This window comes from Watersipora subatra, chromosome 4, assembly GCF_963576615.1.
Source record: "Watersipora subatra chromosome 4, tzWatSuba1.1, whole genome shotgun sequence".
Taxonomy (NCBI): Eukaryota; Metazoa; Bryozoa; class Gymnolaemata; order Cheilostomatida; family Watersiporidae; genus Watersipora; species Watersipora subatra.
Window position 1 is genome coordinate 12,839,954 of NC_088711.1, and position 20,498 is coordinate 12,860,451.

Genomic DNA, 20,498 nt, shown 5'->3' on the forward strand with positions numbered 1-20,498 from the left:
CCTAGGTTTCCAAACCTGACCACACCAGTCACAATAGAAGGAATAATCAGGTCTGCAAAACATATTAAAACCAGAAGAAAGTGACACGGCTGCGACAGAGTACACCCTTCAATGATAAAAAATGGAAGTTTCCAATTTTAAATTACATGTACACTAAAAATCCTGTTTGACAGCATCCTTACCTCAAGCAAATGGCCATTCTTCAACAGTGTAGCATTTTTTTTGAGAAAGCATGGAAACAAAGATTACACCACAACAAACAACTATCGCTCAATTACAATAACCTCTATGTGGCAAAATTCTAGAAAGAATAATTGAGCACAGACTTAGAATTCTAACAGAGCCAGAAGGCTGGATACCATAATACCAACACGGATTTCGTAAAAACAGATCTACCTCTACTTACCTATGTACAATGATGATCGAAATTCAACACAATCATCTAAACAAAAAGTCGCAGGCCTTTTTATCAACCTACAAAAAGCGTTTGACAGCGTATGGCACCAAGGGATGTTGTTCAGACTCGCTGAATTAAGAATAAACGGACCCTTCCTTCAATTAATATCTTATTTTCTCTCACAACCAATGATCAGAATTAAAGTTAACAACCATCTATCAAAGCCAAAACAATGTGAAATAGGACTGCCACAAGGAAGCATCTTATCTTCTATACTTTTTATACTTTACACAAGAGACATGCTGAATGAAGATCTACCATATGAAACAATGGCAAGTAGCTGCATGAAGCTCACACACTGGCTAGAATAATGGCGCATAAAAGCAAACTGTTCCAAGACAGATACAATTTTGTTCAACTGCAACCCAAAACTACTTCAAGTCAGCGGAGAAAACATCAACATCACCAATTCAACTAAAGTTTTAGGTCTAACCCAAGACTAAGTTAGCATTCAACACACAAAGAGAAGAATCAAAAGCGATATTGGCTAAAAAATGGAGACTAATTCTTCTGTTCATCGATGCAGAGTAAAAGCCATAGGCACTACTTTAAGAAGATACTAGACTCAACCATAATACCCAGTGTTTTACAATAGTTTTATATAGGATCAAAAAGCTGACATCTCTCCATAGCAGTTGGAAAGAAACACTGAGAGTGAAGACTAATTCCTCGATAGAAGCACTCCACCATATCACAAACATACCTACAGCTGAGTCTCTAGGCTCCAGAGACATATACACATACTGTAGAAAGGCAATATGACAGAGGCATTTCGCAAAAACTTTGTTATCTACAAAAATCAAACTTCAAAAGAAGATACATTCTCACACTGTAAACTTAAATGGTAGAAACACAACTATAGCAGATATGTCAGCAAGTCATTGTAAAAGATCGACTAAATGAAAGCAACTAAATAATGATCGGCAACGCCAATGGAAAACTCATCTGATAGCAGGACACTGATTTATTAAAAGACCTAGAAACAAATCATCTGGAGAAAACCCCTATTCCACTTACATTACCAAGGAGACAAATATCAATTTTAACCAGGCTTTTCACAGGCCATTCAACCTTACAATATCAACTACGTAAACTCAATTTAACATTTACACCAACATGCACATGCCTGGATGAGGATGAAACAGTAGACCATTACCTATACAGATGCTGCAATTACACCAATCTAAAAAAAGAAATATTTTCTAACTCTCACAACTATCAACATCTGCTAGAATTTATACATAAAAGCGGCGATTCAATTGAAAACATAATTAACCCACTGCAGATAGACCATAGAAGTAAACATCAATGATACTCACGCAGACAGATGATACAGAACAGACCATATTATAGTCATCCAACTATTAATTAATAATTGATCTTGCCACAATCAAAACTCATAGAGAATCTAGTCTTCAGACACGAACACTTGTATATGGTATCAATTTATTTTTGTACAAATTATCTCGCATTACTTATTTCAAGTCATCATCTCACGGAAATTTTCTTATAAATTCTTTACACAAATGTCAAACTAAACATGGTTTGTTCACTACTATGTTGTATTCAGGATTTTCTTACAGTTTGCATTTTATTTGATAATATGCCTGCAAATAGAGGCTTTTTGTTATCAACTAAATAAAATATTAGCTAACTGCATTTACTTGTATGTGAATACGGTATGTTGTTTCCTACTGGCTGAGTATAACTAATTTTGTTGCCCTCGAACGTGATTTAGTCATACCGAACTGTATGCAAATGTAGGACCCAAAAAATTAAATAAATCTCTTGAATATGTTCAAATGAAGGTTGGCTTGCTTGAGAGTTCATCTGATAATTCCCTATGCTAGGAACTTCTAACATGAATACATTTCTATACATACAGTATATGGCTTCATATCTACTGATCCAAGGTGGTTTAAGTGTTTTACTCCTTCCTTAACCTGAATGAGCTTCTCACAAAGCTTATACATGTACAAGTAGGTATCTTGCAAGTTTGTGTTCATGTAATTTGTTTAATGCTGTATCCGTTCAAGGTTAGACATCAAGATTAGCTATGGCATTCAACTGAGACAACGCTATTCCTAATTTACTTAGCTACATGTATGATGACTGCCAAAGCATTTACAGATCCATCATAAAATATAATAGCAAAATACTGCCAATATGGCTGCTAAAATAGCAAGAACACGCAAGGGCAAGTTATTTTAATAGCATACCTCCCTAGGCCTGTTTGTCGATATTTTCCCACAAAAAGCAAGGAGACTTTGCTTTGTGCAATGATCCTAATTCAATGCAATTGCAATGATCCTATTCAAGTCAATGTTTTTATGCAGTTATTTTACATTTCATCAAAATACTAAAGAGCATGGAGTTGCTGACACTGCATAGCAATGACATGATTCCCAGTAGTATATTATCACAGCGTTCAGATGCAACTATTTCATAAAACGATCAGAAATGGGATGAGCTCCACTAGTTTAACCCCATTTGCTGTCTTCTTCTCTAGACTACATGAATACAAAGACATTTAAACATCAACACAGCATAAGCAATGCAAATTATCATTAAAAATAAATTGTTGAGTAACTTCAACTCTATACAAATATATATACATAAATAATATATTTTACAATGTTCGAGAATTATACTATATACTAATCAATAAAACATGACCCAAGTTGAACCAAGCATCGACAAAAACAACAATTTACAAACAGAAAGCTGGTGCATTCTCATTCAATATACATACATAGAGCAGCACAGTTAATCAGCACCTAAGTGAAAAGTTGAAACCTAATGCTCGGCAGGGCAGGCTTTGACAGCATGAAGAAAAGAATCAGTTAATATCTAAAGTATTCAAAAGTTACAATCTTCCAACACACAGAGTAACCTGATAGCTACAACAAGTGTATGCACAATTCAGAATGCCTCAACTTTGTAAAACTAGAGCACATTTGTTAACTACAATGCTGTTTGAAGTGTTACTGACTGGAGACCAACAATCGGTGAGGTGGTCATGTTGCAGTCATCCCGAGGCCTTGAGCCGTTTGACTCCTCAGGTAGTCCGCTGCAACTCATCACAGGCATATCTGTCAATGTACCACCACTCTGGCCTATGCCTTTTCTAGCCAAGTCTAAATACTTTACCTGCACCTGTAATATAATCAAAAACTTCACTCGCTTAATCCATGCTCCAAGTTTTTGTACGAAGCAATTCATGATATTGTAAAGAAGAAAGTTTCAGCACACCAGACTAGTTCTAGTTTGAATGACAGGTCATGTGTATGGAATTGCCAGAGGACATCACGCATCAGTGTTCTTTCTGAAAAGATAATAAATTGAACTGCATTTAAAAAAGAAAATTTCACATGATTGTTTAATGAAGTTTTATAATTTTTTTTCAAGAAGTTAATTTGGTGATTACTCTGTGAAAGACTGGTGTGAAAGCTTAGCCAATACTAGCTTTGGCCATTGTGTAAGCCAGTGTGGCGGTGACAACAATGCGAAGGGTTCGAGCTATTCGGCATTTGTTGGATCAGCCTCAGACTTTGATAATGAATAATTGGAATGTTTGAGTGCAGACAGTAATGATGGATTCTTTTGTAGCACACTATTTGCCAAGAATAACTTTCACAGGTTTAATCCTTTCATTATTTCAAACAGTAACAAATCAAATGCATGAATTTTTATCTCTATACTAGCTGAGAAACTCATTTTTGCTCAAGCTTTGTCTTAACTCTAACCTCTTCATCCTTTCTTGTGCTGGTTTATCTAACAATATACCATAAAACCTCTAATTGAATGCCAAAGCGCTCTATTTTTCAACCCTTTCTCTATAGCGGCGGTCAGTTGGAGACGGCGTTCAAATAGAGGCAGGCGGTGTATTTTTCAAATGGCCCGCCGGAGTTTTAGGAAGATAAATTTAGCCCTTTTACGGGCGAAGCGAATGTTGCCTATATTTTGCCCTCTTTTCCCGATGGAGCGATATTAAACCTTATGGATGCAATAAATCTGCTAACTTACCTCCAATTTGTCAAAGATCTCTTAAGAAATAATTAGAGAAACCGAGAAATATTTCTACCAGTTGATATCTATTGCTTGCAATTAACCTGCGATGATATTCTAGACTGTGTGCTGCTTTGCAATTTGCTAGAGCTTTTAATTTTTATTTCATCCTAAATTTGAAGACATTTTTTTCATGTCTATTTTTACGAATGTTGCATAAAAGCTCATTGCACTCATTGATGTTTGCTACAATTTTCAGCCAAAACTAGCATTTTATATGCAATAGATGAAGAGTTATGAGCGTCAATCAATTGTAAGATCAGATTACCGCAACAATGCTATCAAATAATATGCTATAAACAGGCCTGTATTCCCTGGTTGCAAGTTGGGGTGGCAAATGTTTGGCGACTAGTTATGAACATCTGGGGGTTCAGAGGGGGCGGTGTAAGCCCCCCAACAGGTTTCTTTCATGTAGGACCTCAACCGGGCCTCTCATGTAAAGTTTTAAAAAATTTTATCGGAAAGTATAAATATTTTTCTATTATTTGAGATTTGTCTGTTTTAGGTGATGTGACTGCAAGAGCGTTTTCAGATTAAAATAGGCTAAACTTGACCGCAGTTAAAACGATCAGAAAAAAAACATCTTTTTCTTTTGAGCGTTTCAACAGAGATCAATTTTGCCGATTTTATTTTATGTTCATCCAAAGGTTTCCACGCTTTCGATGGGCCATTGTTAAGCGGATGTTTGGTAAAACTTGACTTTTTGCAAACCTTTATAAAAGTCGTTAACAAAAATATTTTGCCGATCATGATAATAATGACGCCTAAGAGGCGTTTAAATAGAGGCAGCGGTCAAATAAAAGCGGCGTTCAAATAGAGGTGGCATTCAAATAGAGGTGGCGTTCAAATAGAGGTGGCATTCAAATAGATGTTTCAAGGTATCTCAGCAGATGTAAGCATCTGTGCCATATGTACTCAGCTGGCTTAATAATAGTGCTGGTATCAATTACATGGTTAATTTTCATTTTGGTGAATGCATGAATATAACCTCTCAAGCGGGAAGTGAAAGACTGATAGACCGATGGCATCACCGAGGCAATGCAGATATGAGAGGAAACACTGCAACAATCAAAATTTCCCAATATTTCACTATGCTTTCACAACAGTTTGCGAAATGTGCACCACTTCGGCGATGATGATTGGCCATTGCAGATTGATTGATCTATATTTCCGTTCATGATAGTTGCTGTGGGACTGGTATTTCATTGTTCCAGCAACCGTAATGTACAACATAAACGCTGTACCAAGGACTATTCGCTGATGTAAATGCAGATAGGTTTGTAATAGTGTGAACAATGTTATCACAGACAATCACCGATATATAGTGGTTGTGGAATTACTGGGGATATAAAGGAATAAATTTCCATCCTAAAACATTGTTGACTGACCTAACATTATTGCTCCTAGTTTTATAATAAAATAATCAAAAAGTGAATTTAAAAGTGCTCATGCATTCTTCCTTGTCGTTATTATTATATAGTTTTAACCTCTCATATGTAAATAGATTCTCGTAAAACCTCTATCTGAACGCCACCTTTATTTGAATGCCACCTCTGTTTGCCTGCCACCTTTGACCTCTGACATACCAACAGTAATGTGTCCATTACTTTACTACTAAAGATACAGAATGTTTATTTTAACATTCTCTAATCTTTTGGCTGAGGAAAAACAAAAAATGTTGTTTATCGGTTGCATGGGGAAACGACATTTATGTTGCTTTCAGTGAACGTTTATAAAGCTGTCATCTAGTAACGTTAAGCCAAGGATATGAACGCTAATAAATTTTAAAATTCATCAACAAGATATTAGTCGATGAATTACAATATGAAAAGATTATCTGAGAGGCGTTGCTTTGTGTTAAAAGCTAAAGAAATCGCGCCTCCTTGGAAAAGAATAAAAGTTGAAAAACCAATCAACATCGGCATTATTTGATCCTGCGACCGTTAGTGATTTGTTGTCTGATCAGAATAGAAATAATTCAGATGATAGAAATGATGTAAACTTTTTGGACTTTTAATACACTTGGAATATACAGAGAAAAATGATCATTATGGTAGCTCGCACGGCTACGTTATAGCGTTAGACTCTACTGAAAGGAATGCTTCCAAGCATTTCATACAGGGACAATTGTACATGGTTGTAGTTTTCTTGTAGTAGAAGATATGTAAATGAATGTTTGTGTACAAAAGATTTTGTTCATAGAAGTAAATTTCAGTTTGAGCTATGCATGTTCATAAAAGATTTTATTGAATTTTCAAAAATAAATTACGCAACTTTCGGGTGTTTTTGCGGGGCTTAAACCCAGCCAAAGGGTTAATGTGAAAACCCGAGAGATCAATTATCAAATATAAATCCTTAATCTACACAAAAATTGAAAGAGTGGTGCCTACTTTGTTGACTACAAGTCGAAAAGAACTTACCGGTTTGTGAACACTGAGCAACTTTCTAGCAACATCTAGAGAACACCACATGCGTTGTCTGCCAATAATTTTGTCATCCCAGTGTTGCAATTCATCTTTGAGTATCATAACAAACACCCAGGTCCTTGACATTTTAGCATCATTCTGCAAAAGAACGTTGCGCATGTAAAAAGCACTTGGCACGCATGCACTGTTGTGGTAGAACAGGCGTTGCCACAGTAGCATCGATACATGGACTACTACAGCTGCTCACATGAGCTCGGAAGCATCATGTGCAGGCTACCACAACAGCATGTTCGTGATATTGCAATAGCAATACTAATCATGTTACTATTTCTACGCTAACTTGATCATGCAAAGAGAGCTAAGGTACAACACTAATGCTTATCTATTCAAGTGCATGAAGTTCTCTTATCAAGTTATATTATATATGCCAATAATGATGAGAATTGTTACCAACAGCCAATTTGTTAGATCTGGTGCTTTAGAAAGCTCATTTGCCAATTAGTTCTCGATGATATAACCTTTGACAATTTTTCCATTTAAAAATACCCGGGAACTTCTGAGAATATATATCTGTCAAAAGCTTAACAATGATAAATTTCCAACTGTGCAGTAACTAGTTGTGTGAAAATCTAGTGACTGAATCAAGATTGATCTCATTTTTATGCTGTGTAAAGCAAGACTTCACCACTGATAGTTCAACTGATGCATTTTAGCTTTCCAAATTTAAGAAACAGACTCTACATTTGGAGCTATTGATGCGGCGAAGTTTAACAAGTGAATACGGTAACCGCAATACTAGGCCAGTCATATACCAATATCAACACTTGGGTAAAAAAAATTCAGTTACAATAACAGCTGCACTCATGATTCTGAAATTGATTTACCTGAATGTTGGGACAACCATGTAGAGCTCCAAAAAAGCTTCTGTGCCAAAGAGCAGATAACGATGCAATTGCTGACAAGAAATACTTATCTGATTAACAGTTAGTGACAGAGAACTGTACACAAAACCACTAAAAAAGCTTTAGACATACGAGTAAAATAGATAAAAATGACTTCAAAAAATTGTCAAAACTGCCTGACTGAATCCTAACTGAGTTAAACTGAGCCTATACTGCTTTTAAAGGCTTGTGTGACCTTGAGTATGATAACGGTTTATATCCTTCATAGAAACTCGGCCATATACTAATAATAGATATAAAAAGAGGCATTTTTTAAACTTAATGGTACCAGATCACCAGTGTGTAGGGATCATAGGCAGAAAGGTAAAACTGTCCCTAACAAAGTAGCGAAAATAACACTTGATATCAAACCACTGGTCACATCGACAAATTACGAGCATGATTTTAGTGCCATCATGACTCCTGTAAAACAATGGGCTTAACATCTAAAATGTGTCCAATACAGCTAGCTGTAAATAAATTCTCAACTATAAACCGCTAATTTTCTTCTACACTTCCCACAGCACCGCTTACACTGTAGTGCGACCTATTCATATTTTTGTGGCAGCATAATAGCAAGCAAATCAACAAAATTGCATGATCATGCTAACGCGCTATCACAACTTTTGTAAATCAGTTATTTTTGCTGAACTACATCACACAAAAATTTTTCAAAAAAAGCGATTAATACAGCCTATATGTTAAAAGCGGTTAAAGGTTGACTTGCAACAAAATTCACATTACAGTTATTTGGTATCAAAAGGTTCGCCATGTCTTACTCTGCTGCGTTGTAGGTTCAAAATATGTAGAAATGTGATTACAAGCTCTTTAAAGTTAAAAAACGAACAGTTAATCACAGCCATCACGAATACGCCGCAGGTTGGAATCCCTTTATTTCGATGATGTACTCAACTCAACGTGGTTATTGTTTCGACACGTGATGTTATTACATGAAATGAAAAACCAATAAAAGACTCAATATAAAACGTCTCGTAGCACTAGTTTATGACAAACACTTTGGGTTTTACCGGAAAGCTCGTATCAAACAAAGATGCTGGCTACTTTACAGGTTCGTTTCAGCTTAGTCTAATCATAATCTGATCATGTGATCCATACTTTCTGCCAAATGGTGCCAACAATTTCTACAGCATTTTTCGACCATCACAGGTGATCAACAGGCTCCTCACATTTATCAGAGGATGATATGCATTCCTTCGAGCTAAGGTTAAAAAAGTTAAACTAATTTTTAGGCTAGGGTTTGAGATATCACTGCTCAAAGTGACGGCATTACAATGATGATGAAATAGACGCCTAAGGACCATAGACATGGTTTTATTGAATGCGGAAAGTATATTTGTGATAATATTTCGATGAATGAGGTTGCATGAAAGTGTACACAGAAGCACATCGTGTCCAACTACATCCCATTTGAGCCGTTTTGGAGCGGGTTTCCAACCTATGGCGTTTTCCTGATGGCTGCGATTAACTGCTCGTTTTTGAGCTTTTAAGAGCTTGTAATCACATTTCCACACATTTCGCACCTACAATACAACAGAGTAAGACATGGTGAATCTTTTCAAACCAAATAACTGTAATGTGAATTTTGTTGCGAGTCAACCTTTACGGAAGGAAATCAAGCTGCTATTCATCATCAAAAAATAAATAAATCAATGGTGACTAGGTGAAGAAATGAGTGCATGCAGATAAACAAACGCTTCCAGAGGTTATCATAGCAAGTGGTCTCAGCTGAAAAACTTTCTGGAAGACTCACGAAGAGCAAGCTGCCGCTGTGTTTTGACTGTCCAAATCAGACTGACACAATAGCCATCGAGATGAAAATATAAGATTTTAGAGATGGACCATCATGGTGTTTTAGATTCATGAAGAGAAAAGACCTGACAGTCCAAGCAATCACAACTCTGTGGCAGCAACTCCTTCCAAACTACAAGGACAAACCTGCTCAATTCCACATATTCACTAAAACAAAAATAATGGAGAACTACATCGAGACAGATGAACTCAGCAATATGGATCAAGTACCTCTCACCTTTGAACCATGTACGTTTAACTCACACTACAAATAAAAAAGGTGCCTGGTCCATCGTACTGAAAATAAAGCACCCACGAGAGAACGCATGTCAATCGGAGTCCTGAGTAACGCATTAATTGAAGTGTTCTTCCAAAAATAAATTCTCAAAGACATACAATAGATGCTCCTATAATGTATACATGTACCTTCTTTTACATAAATTTCTCTTAACACAATTTATGTAAAGTTGTTGCTCCGTATTACATAAGAGAATCCATATAATGTAAACCGGCGAGTTAACGCAAGTTCTCAAATTCAATTTGAATTACAAAAGTCCCAGCCTTAAAATATAATTTCCTTTTTTTTGTGGCACCAACTTGAGAGGGAATACGACGTTTATGGGTTACTCTATCGTGCAGTATTAAATTGTCAGTCTACCAAGCTGAATGTCACAAGTCGGAGTGGCATTGAAAGCTGACATTTACCCCGACCTCTAACCCTGTTAACGGACAGCCAGACAAACAGACATTGCTTTTGGAGATAAAGGATACATTTTTGTTTTACTTTATTTGCAATATGATCAATGGCTTGTGGTAGAATGCAATGTGTAAACACACAGTAAATAGTCTCATACCTATCCGTTGGTCACATGCTGTCAGTGACTAATTATTGGGTAGATAGTTGAGCCTAATATTAACCAAATCTAGCGAGAAAAACAAAACCGCTTAGGAGGTGCAAAAATGAGACACTTGATATATTTTAGATACATTGTTGGGTCGTATAGATAAACTTTGCTTAAGATGCAGGTATTTCTTCCAACTCTCACTGAGTTTTCTAATCTTTTTTTGTGTTTTTATTAGATTATTGATTGCATATTTATGTACCCTTATAACATTTAGCATGTTATATTTTTATGATTTTTGTCATGGTTCTATGCAGCAATTTATGATTGACTCGCTTTTCCCACAGAGAACTTGAGGTGAGCCGATTGTTTAAAAAACAAAGTCAACACCAAAGAATCCAGGAGGGTGTTATGTAAAGTTAGGCACTTCTATTACTGTACACATACATGTATGTACACATCATAATCTCTGAAGCATAATCTGATAAGCTCATTGTGCAGTGAAGTATTGTTTAATAATTTGTGTAATGAGGCGCTTATGTAATAACTGAGTCAAGAATGGAAAATTAAATTGGTCAAATAAACAAAGGAGAGCATTGCACTCACACTCTAATCGGGTCGATGTGCTTAAAAGGAATTCGAGCCTTTCTATTCAACTTAAAGCCTGGTTCACACTATATCGCCTGGTTCACACTATATCGCCGAGTTCCGGCGTTGATGCCACAATACTTCTATAATTATCGATAATAACAATGTTCACACTACCATAAACCCATCTGCGTGTGCATAAGCAAATACTTCATGACGCAGTGTTCTCATTTATATTTTTTAATTTTTCACGAAAAACCTCTTCATTTTCGTGTGCTCCAATCAAATTCTAACGTCACAGCAATGATCATAAACAGAAATAAATAAATTGCGCTATCTGCGACCATGAATTGCTATCGTCGAATTGGTGCACATTGTACAAGCTGTCGTCGATTCCAGACGAAATATTTCCAAATTTTGACAGCTGCCAACTTTGCTGACGTATCCGCATTCTTTCACCGATGCTATCGGTCCCCGGCGCACATAGTCGATGGTGAAAGTTGAATGAACAAGCTCAAGTTACGTTAGGTCAGCATGTGATAGTTAACATAAAGGGGTGGTCACACGAGCGCCGAACCGAACTAAATGACGCAAAACGACGTCGCTTTCAGCTCTAAAAAGTTTGGCCGAGGACATTTCTAGCCAAAACGAACCTTTTCGGTCCTGCTCGAAATTTCATGCCGAACGCTTGCTCTTATTGGCTGGTTAAAATTCTAGAATTCTAGCGAGCACGCGTCACATTTCTACTTACGTTCGCGTGAGTAATGCTAAAAAAGAAATGGGACGATACTTTTATTTCGTTAAATAAACCACATGAAGCAATTTACGACAAGGTTCACTCGGACTTATGATTGTGTTGCATAAATGTAAGATGTTGCACTCAAGTTTTGCATAAATGTAAGAGAATTGTGATTTTCTTTCGTGTAGAATATAAGTAATGTGTCACATTCATCCTGATGAAGTATCGTTGACTGATTTATTTATGTAAAACCACAGTACTATGATAAAGACTGTCTTTGTTTATTATGTACTCAGCATAAAAAAACATTATTATAGTAATAAAAAAATATAATTATGTTGATGGGAAGGGTTGGCAAAATCTTTGTATCGAGTGATTTATTTTGAGCAGCTGAACGATCTTCTGATAAATCTGCCGTGTAATTATAATTTATAATTGTTCCTCAAAGTTTTTTGTTAACAATAGAAATATTTAACTCAAATACATAAAAACTACTAATGAAACCGTGTCCTGTCTCTATACGCATGGTATCTAGGAAGCGAAGTTACTTCGGTGGCCGTGTGACATGTGCCACGAACCGAACCAGCCTCCCAACCTACGTCAGTTCGGTGCTCGTGTGACCACGCCTTAAGTGCACTGTGCCAGAGCTTAACTAATCAAACTACAGTTTGCTCTCTTACCAAAACTTGGCCAAGGCTTCTAAGAATATGGCCTCGAACTCCACTCTCTTCAAACACTTCCCTTTCAGCAGCTTGGTGGGGACTCTCCTCAGGCTCTATAGATCCTCCAGGCACAAGCCACCACTGTCTGTCCTTGTTGAAGTGTTTGCTGCTGATCAGGAGGACCTGCAGTGACAATGAAAGTTAGTCCTAAGACATGAGTGGTTTGCTTCATCCAGTCTTTTCAACACGTTAACAACATTACAAAATTATTAAAGGAAATAAAGAACCAGGTGGTTTAGGCTGAAAACTATCTTTATAATTTAAAAAAATATGTTGAAGTGTCAACGACCAGACCAATTCAAGCTGCGTGTACACTAGCCGATAATCTGTTATTAGCGTTTGGTCGATTTTGCTTACTGCCAACTTGCCTTGCAAATGAGCATATTGAACGATCTAATTATTGAGTAATGCACACCTTCACAAACGGTTTCAACTGCAGTTTTTTAACAGCCTAAATCCATTCTTTCAATAGCCTAAATAATTCTCTCAATATCTTAAATCTATAGGTACTTGACTGCAATTATGGACCTATTTGAGTAGAACCCTGATGGCATTGCTCTTAGCGTGTAATTGGATTGTAAAGTGACAATATTGAGAGATCATTCACCTTGCAAAATCTATAGACTAAGTTGAAAGAGTTTAATTAACGAGCGAGTGTACAGTAAATGTGTTCTCAAAGACAGCAAGAAGTCGAGTTTATAATAAATTCTGCATTCTTGCGCCAACTTATGAAGTTGTCTATCAGTTGCATTTTAATGTACAGTAGATGATCGTCACAATCATCAGAACCTACACTCTGATTTGACACTACAGTCTAAATCTGATCCATTGTCCTCATATTCGTCCATGATGCTGTTTTCAATCTGACCTGAAGACTCAAGCGTTTTGATGAACTATTAGAATACTCTTCAGGAACACTTAGGAATAATAGCAGTCGTTGTTACAGCGTAGTTTAACTTTAAAACGACTTTAAAATAAAAAGCGTTATATTCATTTTTTAACTCAAAAGCTTCGCTATCGAATTAAAAACTGTAATTGGCTGATATCTTTTACTCAAAGTGGTACTTTGTTTAACTCGGTCTGATACTTTGACGTTTATGAAAAACAGTTTAGCAAAAATCTCATATTTATAACCAACAAAATTCAATAAAACATCTGTACCATTCAATGCATTTGTTATAAGACAAGCAGTTGGCTACCCTAGCCTAAAAATGTTGAAATATTTGCAAAGATTGGTGCCATGGCCTTTGCTGATGCTCATCCATTGTCAATGAGTCCTAACCATCTTACCACCTAATCATAGACTACATATTTCCTTCATTATGATCCCACCTCTTTGGTGTAATATCGCTGATTATCAACAAATAGAACAGTGGAAAAAGGAAACATTCCAATCAAGTTTTGAAATCTTGGTAACAATGCGAGGGCCGATTGACACATGAACAGACACAAATAGCTGCAGTGCAAGCTTGCAGTGTATTGCGATGCTAGGAATGTTTAATATGGGACCATCCACAAATACTAGGCTGAGCATGTATCAACCATGCATTGAGCACGCGTCAAAAGTATAAACATACTGCTCATTTGTCAATATAGTCAGATTAACACAGGTTTAGTGTGGTTTTACCGCAGTAAAGGCTTGACCATTCAACCTGATATAAAGAGGAAGCAATGTTGAATGCTCCAACACTTATAATTACTTCAACGTATATACATGTGTACAATATAAATATCCATGAGTCATTCTCCATGGACTAGTCCATGGACTGCAGCAATGGAAAACGTATTGAACAAAAGCCCTCTGATCTCTCATACAATAAGAATTAGAACGTAGATTACATCAGTCTTAAACTATACAAAAGCATTCCAATGATAATTAGAATATGTCACCCAAGTGTAATCTTAAATCCCTAATAACTGCTTTTATAGGCGCAAGTGCTTCTTTAAAGAACAATTGATTGTACCTATCAAGTCTGGCAAGAGAAGCCAAACACAGTTTCCATTGCAGAAAATGATTGCTTCCTGCACTTAACTGTAAATGAGAACAAATTTTACCATTGCTCCTCGCTCTGTTACCATCGATGCAATGACAAATCCCTGATTTTGTCGGGATCACACAGTTGACCCGACAGTATGTCTTTATTGGTGCACCATGCCCCTTTAGGTATAGTGACTATAGCCGTACCATCGATCGAGTAATGCTACATCACCAAGGAATGATGACAAGCCACTGAGGCTTGATGTCACTTTTGGTATTGGTGCTATGGCACCATCTTTTCCGGTTTCAGCACTTTTACAAGCAAGGAGACAGCCTGAGCATTACACTTTTTCAGCATGCATAACGATAACAAATTAGTAGACATACCTGGTCCTCTCGCTCATCCTTAAAGACCAAACACGCTGCTCGGCGTTTGTAACCGTTCTCATCAAAGGTGCAATCGTGCCCTCGTTTCTTTACCATGTCCCGAGCACAGCAAGAACTGTTCATTTAATTGCTAAAAACATTCATGAGCTGTATGAATGAGCTGTGTTGGATGTGTCTTTTAGGGATATACCTATGTGCCCGTGTCATTTCTCGATGGCGATGTGATATACCGTCAATAAATTTAATTGCTTTTCTTAATAATGAATTCCGTTAACTTACATAAAAGTTTTCCATTACTTTGTATAAGGTTTAAATGAAATCATAGTTAAAGCAATGTGACAGCAGCAGTGTATGCATTTTGAACAATGGTTTCAGGAGTGACAACTTTGCTATAATCAAGAGTAATGTACTGACAAATTGAGAAGTTTCTAATAATTTAGTTGCAAACAGCTGAGTATGTGTACACTTTTAGATTAAAATTGTGTCAAATGAAAATCTCATTATAATAAACTTGCTTACATTTTTCTAGAAACGGTGTAAAAACTCTTTCAGATAAGTTTCAGACGATTACAGATGTATTTTTTCTTTCCTTTAAATTAGCTAAAAATCAGACTTGTGATAATAATAGACCGTTAATGAGTTTCTTCCAATTAAGATAGCTCTAATAATTGGAGAAAGATTGTTCAGTTAGTTTCCACATGAATTATTTCCTTCAAGTGAGAAATGTCTCAATCTTATATTTTTTCCACATAATGAATCTCAGTGTTCCTATTGGTCCATTGCTTTTATTTGCAATTTCGCTAAGTGTTGAAAATTTGACATCATCTTTCTTTATGGATCTACTACATTACTTGATATGAACAAAGCAATGCTGCCTTTACAGAATTTATAATTGGTTAAAATTAGTTTTGTTTTGGCTATTACAAGTAACTGGCATGGCAGTAGTTTTGACAAACTTTATTATAGCCAAACATGCCATTTAACAGGACCATTTGCTATTTGCTTTTCACTAAAAGCCTTTTGCACAACAGGCAGTTACACCCTGACATAAAATATTAGTCTACTCTAGTATGATAACTACTAGATGGCTTCATGATTGTTTTTTAATTTAACCCACAATTTTTGCACAGGTATTATCTCCAAGTTATTGCATTAATTCTGAGAATAGCATTGCCTTCTTTTTTACCGCTACAACCACTCGCACTAATCTTGTTGGAATTCATGATATTAAAATTCCAAAAGGAATTAATAGTTTAATATTATTCGAATATTGTAAAACCCTGAGTGTGAAGATCTTTTAAAAGAAAATTTGAGTGAGAAGCTGTTAAAACTGACACAAGTAGGCATTTTTCAGATAAGACCCTCCCATGGGTAGGCGCGATGCAAATAATTTACAGTGACTATCTTCTTGGCAACTGTTTTGTGACATGCATTTTTTGCACTAATAGTTCCAGGTTAGAGAGAGATGTATGATTTCCAGTAAAACCTGTACCATATTTATTCGTTCCGTATTCATTTACAAGGGGCTACTGTAAAATCAAGTCACTATAACATGTATCGTCTTTACAATTGTAACTAAAATAATAGTACATGTCAAAATCGGACACAAAATTTAATTCTAACTCAATTTGCAGCGTTATTTGCAGCTAATAGTTCATTTAATTGTGTTGTCAGCTAAATCTTTAGCATACACTAACTTGATCTAATCTAAATAGTTGCACTAATATGCTGCAATATGTAAGCTATTCATACGGCGTCTATACTACTAACTCAAAAACTAACTGCTCAGTAGGCAAGCTGCGAGTACGTTTAATGCTTTTCAAAGTACCAAAGTTCAGACACTTTGCTGGAATACTTTTCGAATATCTGCTTGTATCTTTAAGCTGAATGCTTGCTGAAAAAAGATACTCAGTTCAAAGATACATATGTGCAGATGCAATAGCAAAATTTGTGATAAATTTTAGAGAACTTGCACATTGCAGCACAATTTGCATATATAGAGGTTTTTAAAGATATTCTTACGATAAAACTTAAAATGAACACATTGTCTCGACTGGTTGATTACAGGTTTGATTGGTTCACGGTTTAGCATCAAAAGCATTAAACTACACGCTCGCATTTTCAAGACAGATGCTGTGCGCTATCATTGAAAAATTTAAAAAGCCAAATAAGAAACACATGCAGCATAAAAAGCTATGAGAAAAAATAAATGAAGTCTATTATATTACAAATATTCCAGTTAGCAATATATGTTCTATTATTAGGTACTAAGTAAGTCTTCACAGTCTTACAATGAGACAAGAGAGAAATTCTTACATGACTGACGTCACATGAAATAATGCGACACTGTTTGTCCTCCAATGTTTCGTTAATGATATAATCATATTAATTATATAATCATGTTAATAATATAAACTTAATTTTTATTTGTTAATAGAGTTGACCTATGAGGGTCATAAATCCTATTATTTTCTACCAAATGCCACTTTCAATTTCAATTCGGTCTAAAATGTCTGTGTCGTTATCTCTATGTTACTCAATTTCATGTTTCAATGTTGACAGCACAATATTATGAGGATAAAAACTTCAAAGAAATGAGAATTAAATTAAAAATTAACGTAAATTTTTCTTCAAACCTATCAAATTTAAAAAAAGTAGTGTTAAAGCTCACTAGTTCAAGCAAAAACAAATAAATTTCAAGGCAAAAGAGTTTTGTTATGGCTGTTTGGTTGCAATTAGACCAGAACTTTGTGAGGATATACATGTACATTAGATTTACCATAAAGGCTGCTTTTACGTTGCTGCATTAGCATGAACCGTCTTAACTCAAGTATATGAATGTTCTATGTGTAACCTACCTAATTGATTTAATTCGGGCTAATTCTCTTTGAGACCTTGAAGATCATGTTTAGATTTTTTTGTAAGGCTTGTTTTGCTGGTCTGTTCATCGGACTCACTTTTTTCAAGTTTTCTCACTTCTTGCACGAACTGCTGTTCCTAGTTTGACCTTTTTGTTTTATATGCACCATTGACAGATTTGGCACGTCGTTGGTTGTGTGCGATGGCAGCCTATTTCACAAATTTTAAGAATGGTCACAACCAATAACCATCAATTTTGATATTTTCTATATATATAATATATGTAAAAGATTTTGCCATTTTCATGCAATGAATTTTAGAAAATTAGGCTCAACTCGAAGCAGTGACGCATCAAATGAGGGCCATTTTTTAAAACCTCAATCTAAGAAAATAACGTAATTTGAACTTATCTGTAGTGTGATGGTTGAACTGCCTTAATAATAACATTAGCTTTTTATCTGTAATTTATTAATGAGTTTTCAAGAGTACAAAAACCCTAGTTTCTCGCATTGCCTTCCTCAGAAAAACGTACCGGGCTCGTAGTGTATTAAATGTTTGATTGGTACTTTAGCTCTAGATGCCAAACATAACATGACTTCGCTATTAATTCTAAAAAAAATTACATTTTTTGCTTTTCAAAATATTTGTACTTTGCAAAATATTGGATAACCAGCAGCAACTTGAATAGGTTTTACACGTTTATTTGGTAACAAATCTTCGATTGCGCTTTTCAAATAGTTATAAATTTAAAGTAAATGCACACTTAGTTTCGGTCTTCAGGTAACAGCATAGAATACTTACTAGCAAAGGTTCGATACAAATGGTTGAAAATATTAAAAAAAAACTATATGCTGTGCAGGGCGCCGCTTCGGTATGAACGAGATAATACTGCACGTTATTCACCTCGTGAAGAGTGTGGTTACGTTAACATGCATGTAACTAAGAATGCTCAAACTCACCTGCTTCCCAACGCTGCTTCGTTTGCGAATGCTTCCAACTCGTGAACGTGATAGCGTCGCCCGACCAATTGATTATCTGCAGAGTCACACATCTCGTCGACCAGCAAACTCGGCCACAATTTCGCAACCAGTGAGCAGTTAGCCTAGTCAGCCTTAGTCACTTTGAGTCAACCAATGATTTACCAATGACGGGTTAACCCTAGGTGCGCGGTGAGAACACCTAGGCAGAGCCGTATAGCTTCACAAGCTGTATACCATAACTTTGCCCGGACATGATTTTTGATAAATTATTTCTTCGAAAGTTTATCAAAATTTGATTATTTTGGACAAACAAATCTCTGAGAGATAAGATATACCAGAACATAAAATTTGACACTGTGTCATTATTATAAAAGTTTTGTCAACAAAGTTATTTAGAATATATAAGAATTAAAATGATTCTCATAGTTAGTATAGGTATTCGATAGTTGTACGTACTAGCAACACGGAAACCAGTTCTTAGGAAAAGAGAGGGCAACTCTCACTTTGAAAATACTGTTTTATTATCTCCACTATTGCACTGAATCCAACACTACCTAGAAAACAACATGCTGAACCCAATGGAGGGAAGCTACAGCTAACTCACTGTTTTCTGCCGGACCAACAAAGTGCATTACACCTAACACTACCAAAACACAACTTGCTAGACACTGTAGAAGGGGACTCAACTTATTGTTAGAACGTCTTTATCTGAAGATGTTGATCTTTGCTGCATTACTAATGTGCTGTTAGTCGCTTGATTATACTCAAAAAATCTCAAAAAACTTCTTTGGTGAAGAAAGGATGAATATAGAGGATAGATGGAGAAAGGGACAAATAGAAAGATGGCTAGAGATAAAGATCAAGAGAGAAATAGAAAGAGATTGGAAAAAGAAACACAAAGAGAACGAGGCAGAGAGTGACACGAAAAGAGAGAAACAGGAAGAGAGAGACAGGAAGAGAGAGACAGGAAGAGAGAGACAGGAAGAGAGAGACACGTTTAGAAAGAAGGAAAAGGGGAGTGGAGAAGAAGAGGACAAAACACCAGCGGAACTACTATACTAGCTTGAGCATATAGTTAGATATATATAGCATATATGGCATATATGCTATATATGTTATGAATATATATGCCATATATGTTAGATGAATATATTTAATTTAGCTTAGTTTGATTTTAGCTTGTTATTGTTTGAATTAGCTAATCAGTAAATCACAATGGTTAGCAGACTGCCTATCATAAAAAAAGTTCTCATCACAAAATTCAAAAAATTAATTATGAAGCAATTAACCCAAGTTATTACAACAAAATAGGCACTATAGCAAAGCCCATAAAAAGCTACCTAAACATAGCAATGAACAACATTATAACCATAGTCACAGTTTAGTAGGTAAAAAATTATGGAACAATTTAATAGCCTTCGTAAAACATGTGTGAACAAACATGACTTATGTAAATTTCTAACATTAAATACTAGAATAAATACCTTTTGGTAGGTATCAATACTAGATATTAATTGATTTTAGAAGCACTTTAACAAATGTGAGGTGAGTGTCTAACCAGCTTAAACTAGAAAAAAAACCTTTTTTGCAGATTTTCTGAGTTAGCTTCAGGTCACACAATTATCCATTTAATAGCCAACTCATCAAGGCAATACAAGTTTTATGGAATTATCTTTACTAGTTTTCTGATTTACTACGCCAT

The 20,498-nt window shown here is 35.8% G+C and overlaps 1 protein-coding gene across 2 annotated transcripts; it reads right to left on the minus strand.

Moving 5' to 3' along the window:
• Positions 1 to 3,063: 3,063 nt before the first annotated feature.
• Positions 3,064 to 18,836, minus strand: LOC137393450 (diphosphoinositol polyphosphate phosphohydrolase 1-like). Of its 2 annotated transcripts, none has more exons than XM_068080004.1 (5): positions 18,776 to 18,836; positions 14,958 to 15,087; positions 12,551 to 12,715; positions 6,946 to 7,089; positions 3,064 to 3,613 (listed from the first exon to the last, which is right to left on the minus strand). In XM_068080004.1, exons 2-5 carry the CDS (start codon positions 15,078 to 15,080, stop codon positions 3,422 to 3,424), a joined length of 624 nt encoding a protein of 207 aa, XP_067936105.1. In that variant the 5' UTR covers positions 15,081 to 15,087; positions 18,776 to 18,836; the 3' UTR covers positions 3,064 to 3,421. The 2 variants fall into 2 exon arrangements, with proteins under 2 accessions (XP_067936105.1, XP_067936104.1); XM_068080003.1 differs by lacking the exon at positions 18,776 to 18,836 and adding an exon at positions 18,618 to 18,750.
• Positions 18,837 to 20,498: the final 1,662 nt, after the last annotated feature.

Coding starts and splice junctions, on each gene's coding strand:
- LOC137393450 (XM_068080004.1), bottom strand. CDS start 15,080: ATGAACAGTTCTTGCTGTGCTCGGGACATGGTAAAGAAACGAGGGCAC. Junction 12,716..14,957: donor AGGATGAGCGAGAGGACCAG/GTATGTCTACTA, acceptor TTGTCACTGCAG/GTCCTCCTGATCAGCAGCAA. Junction 3,614..6,945: donor TGCTCAGTGTTCACAAACCG/GTAAGTTCTTTT, acceptor ATTATATTACAG/GTGCAGGTAAAGTATTTAGA.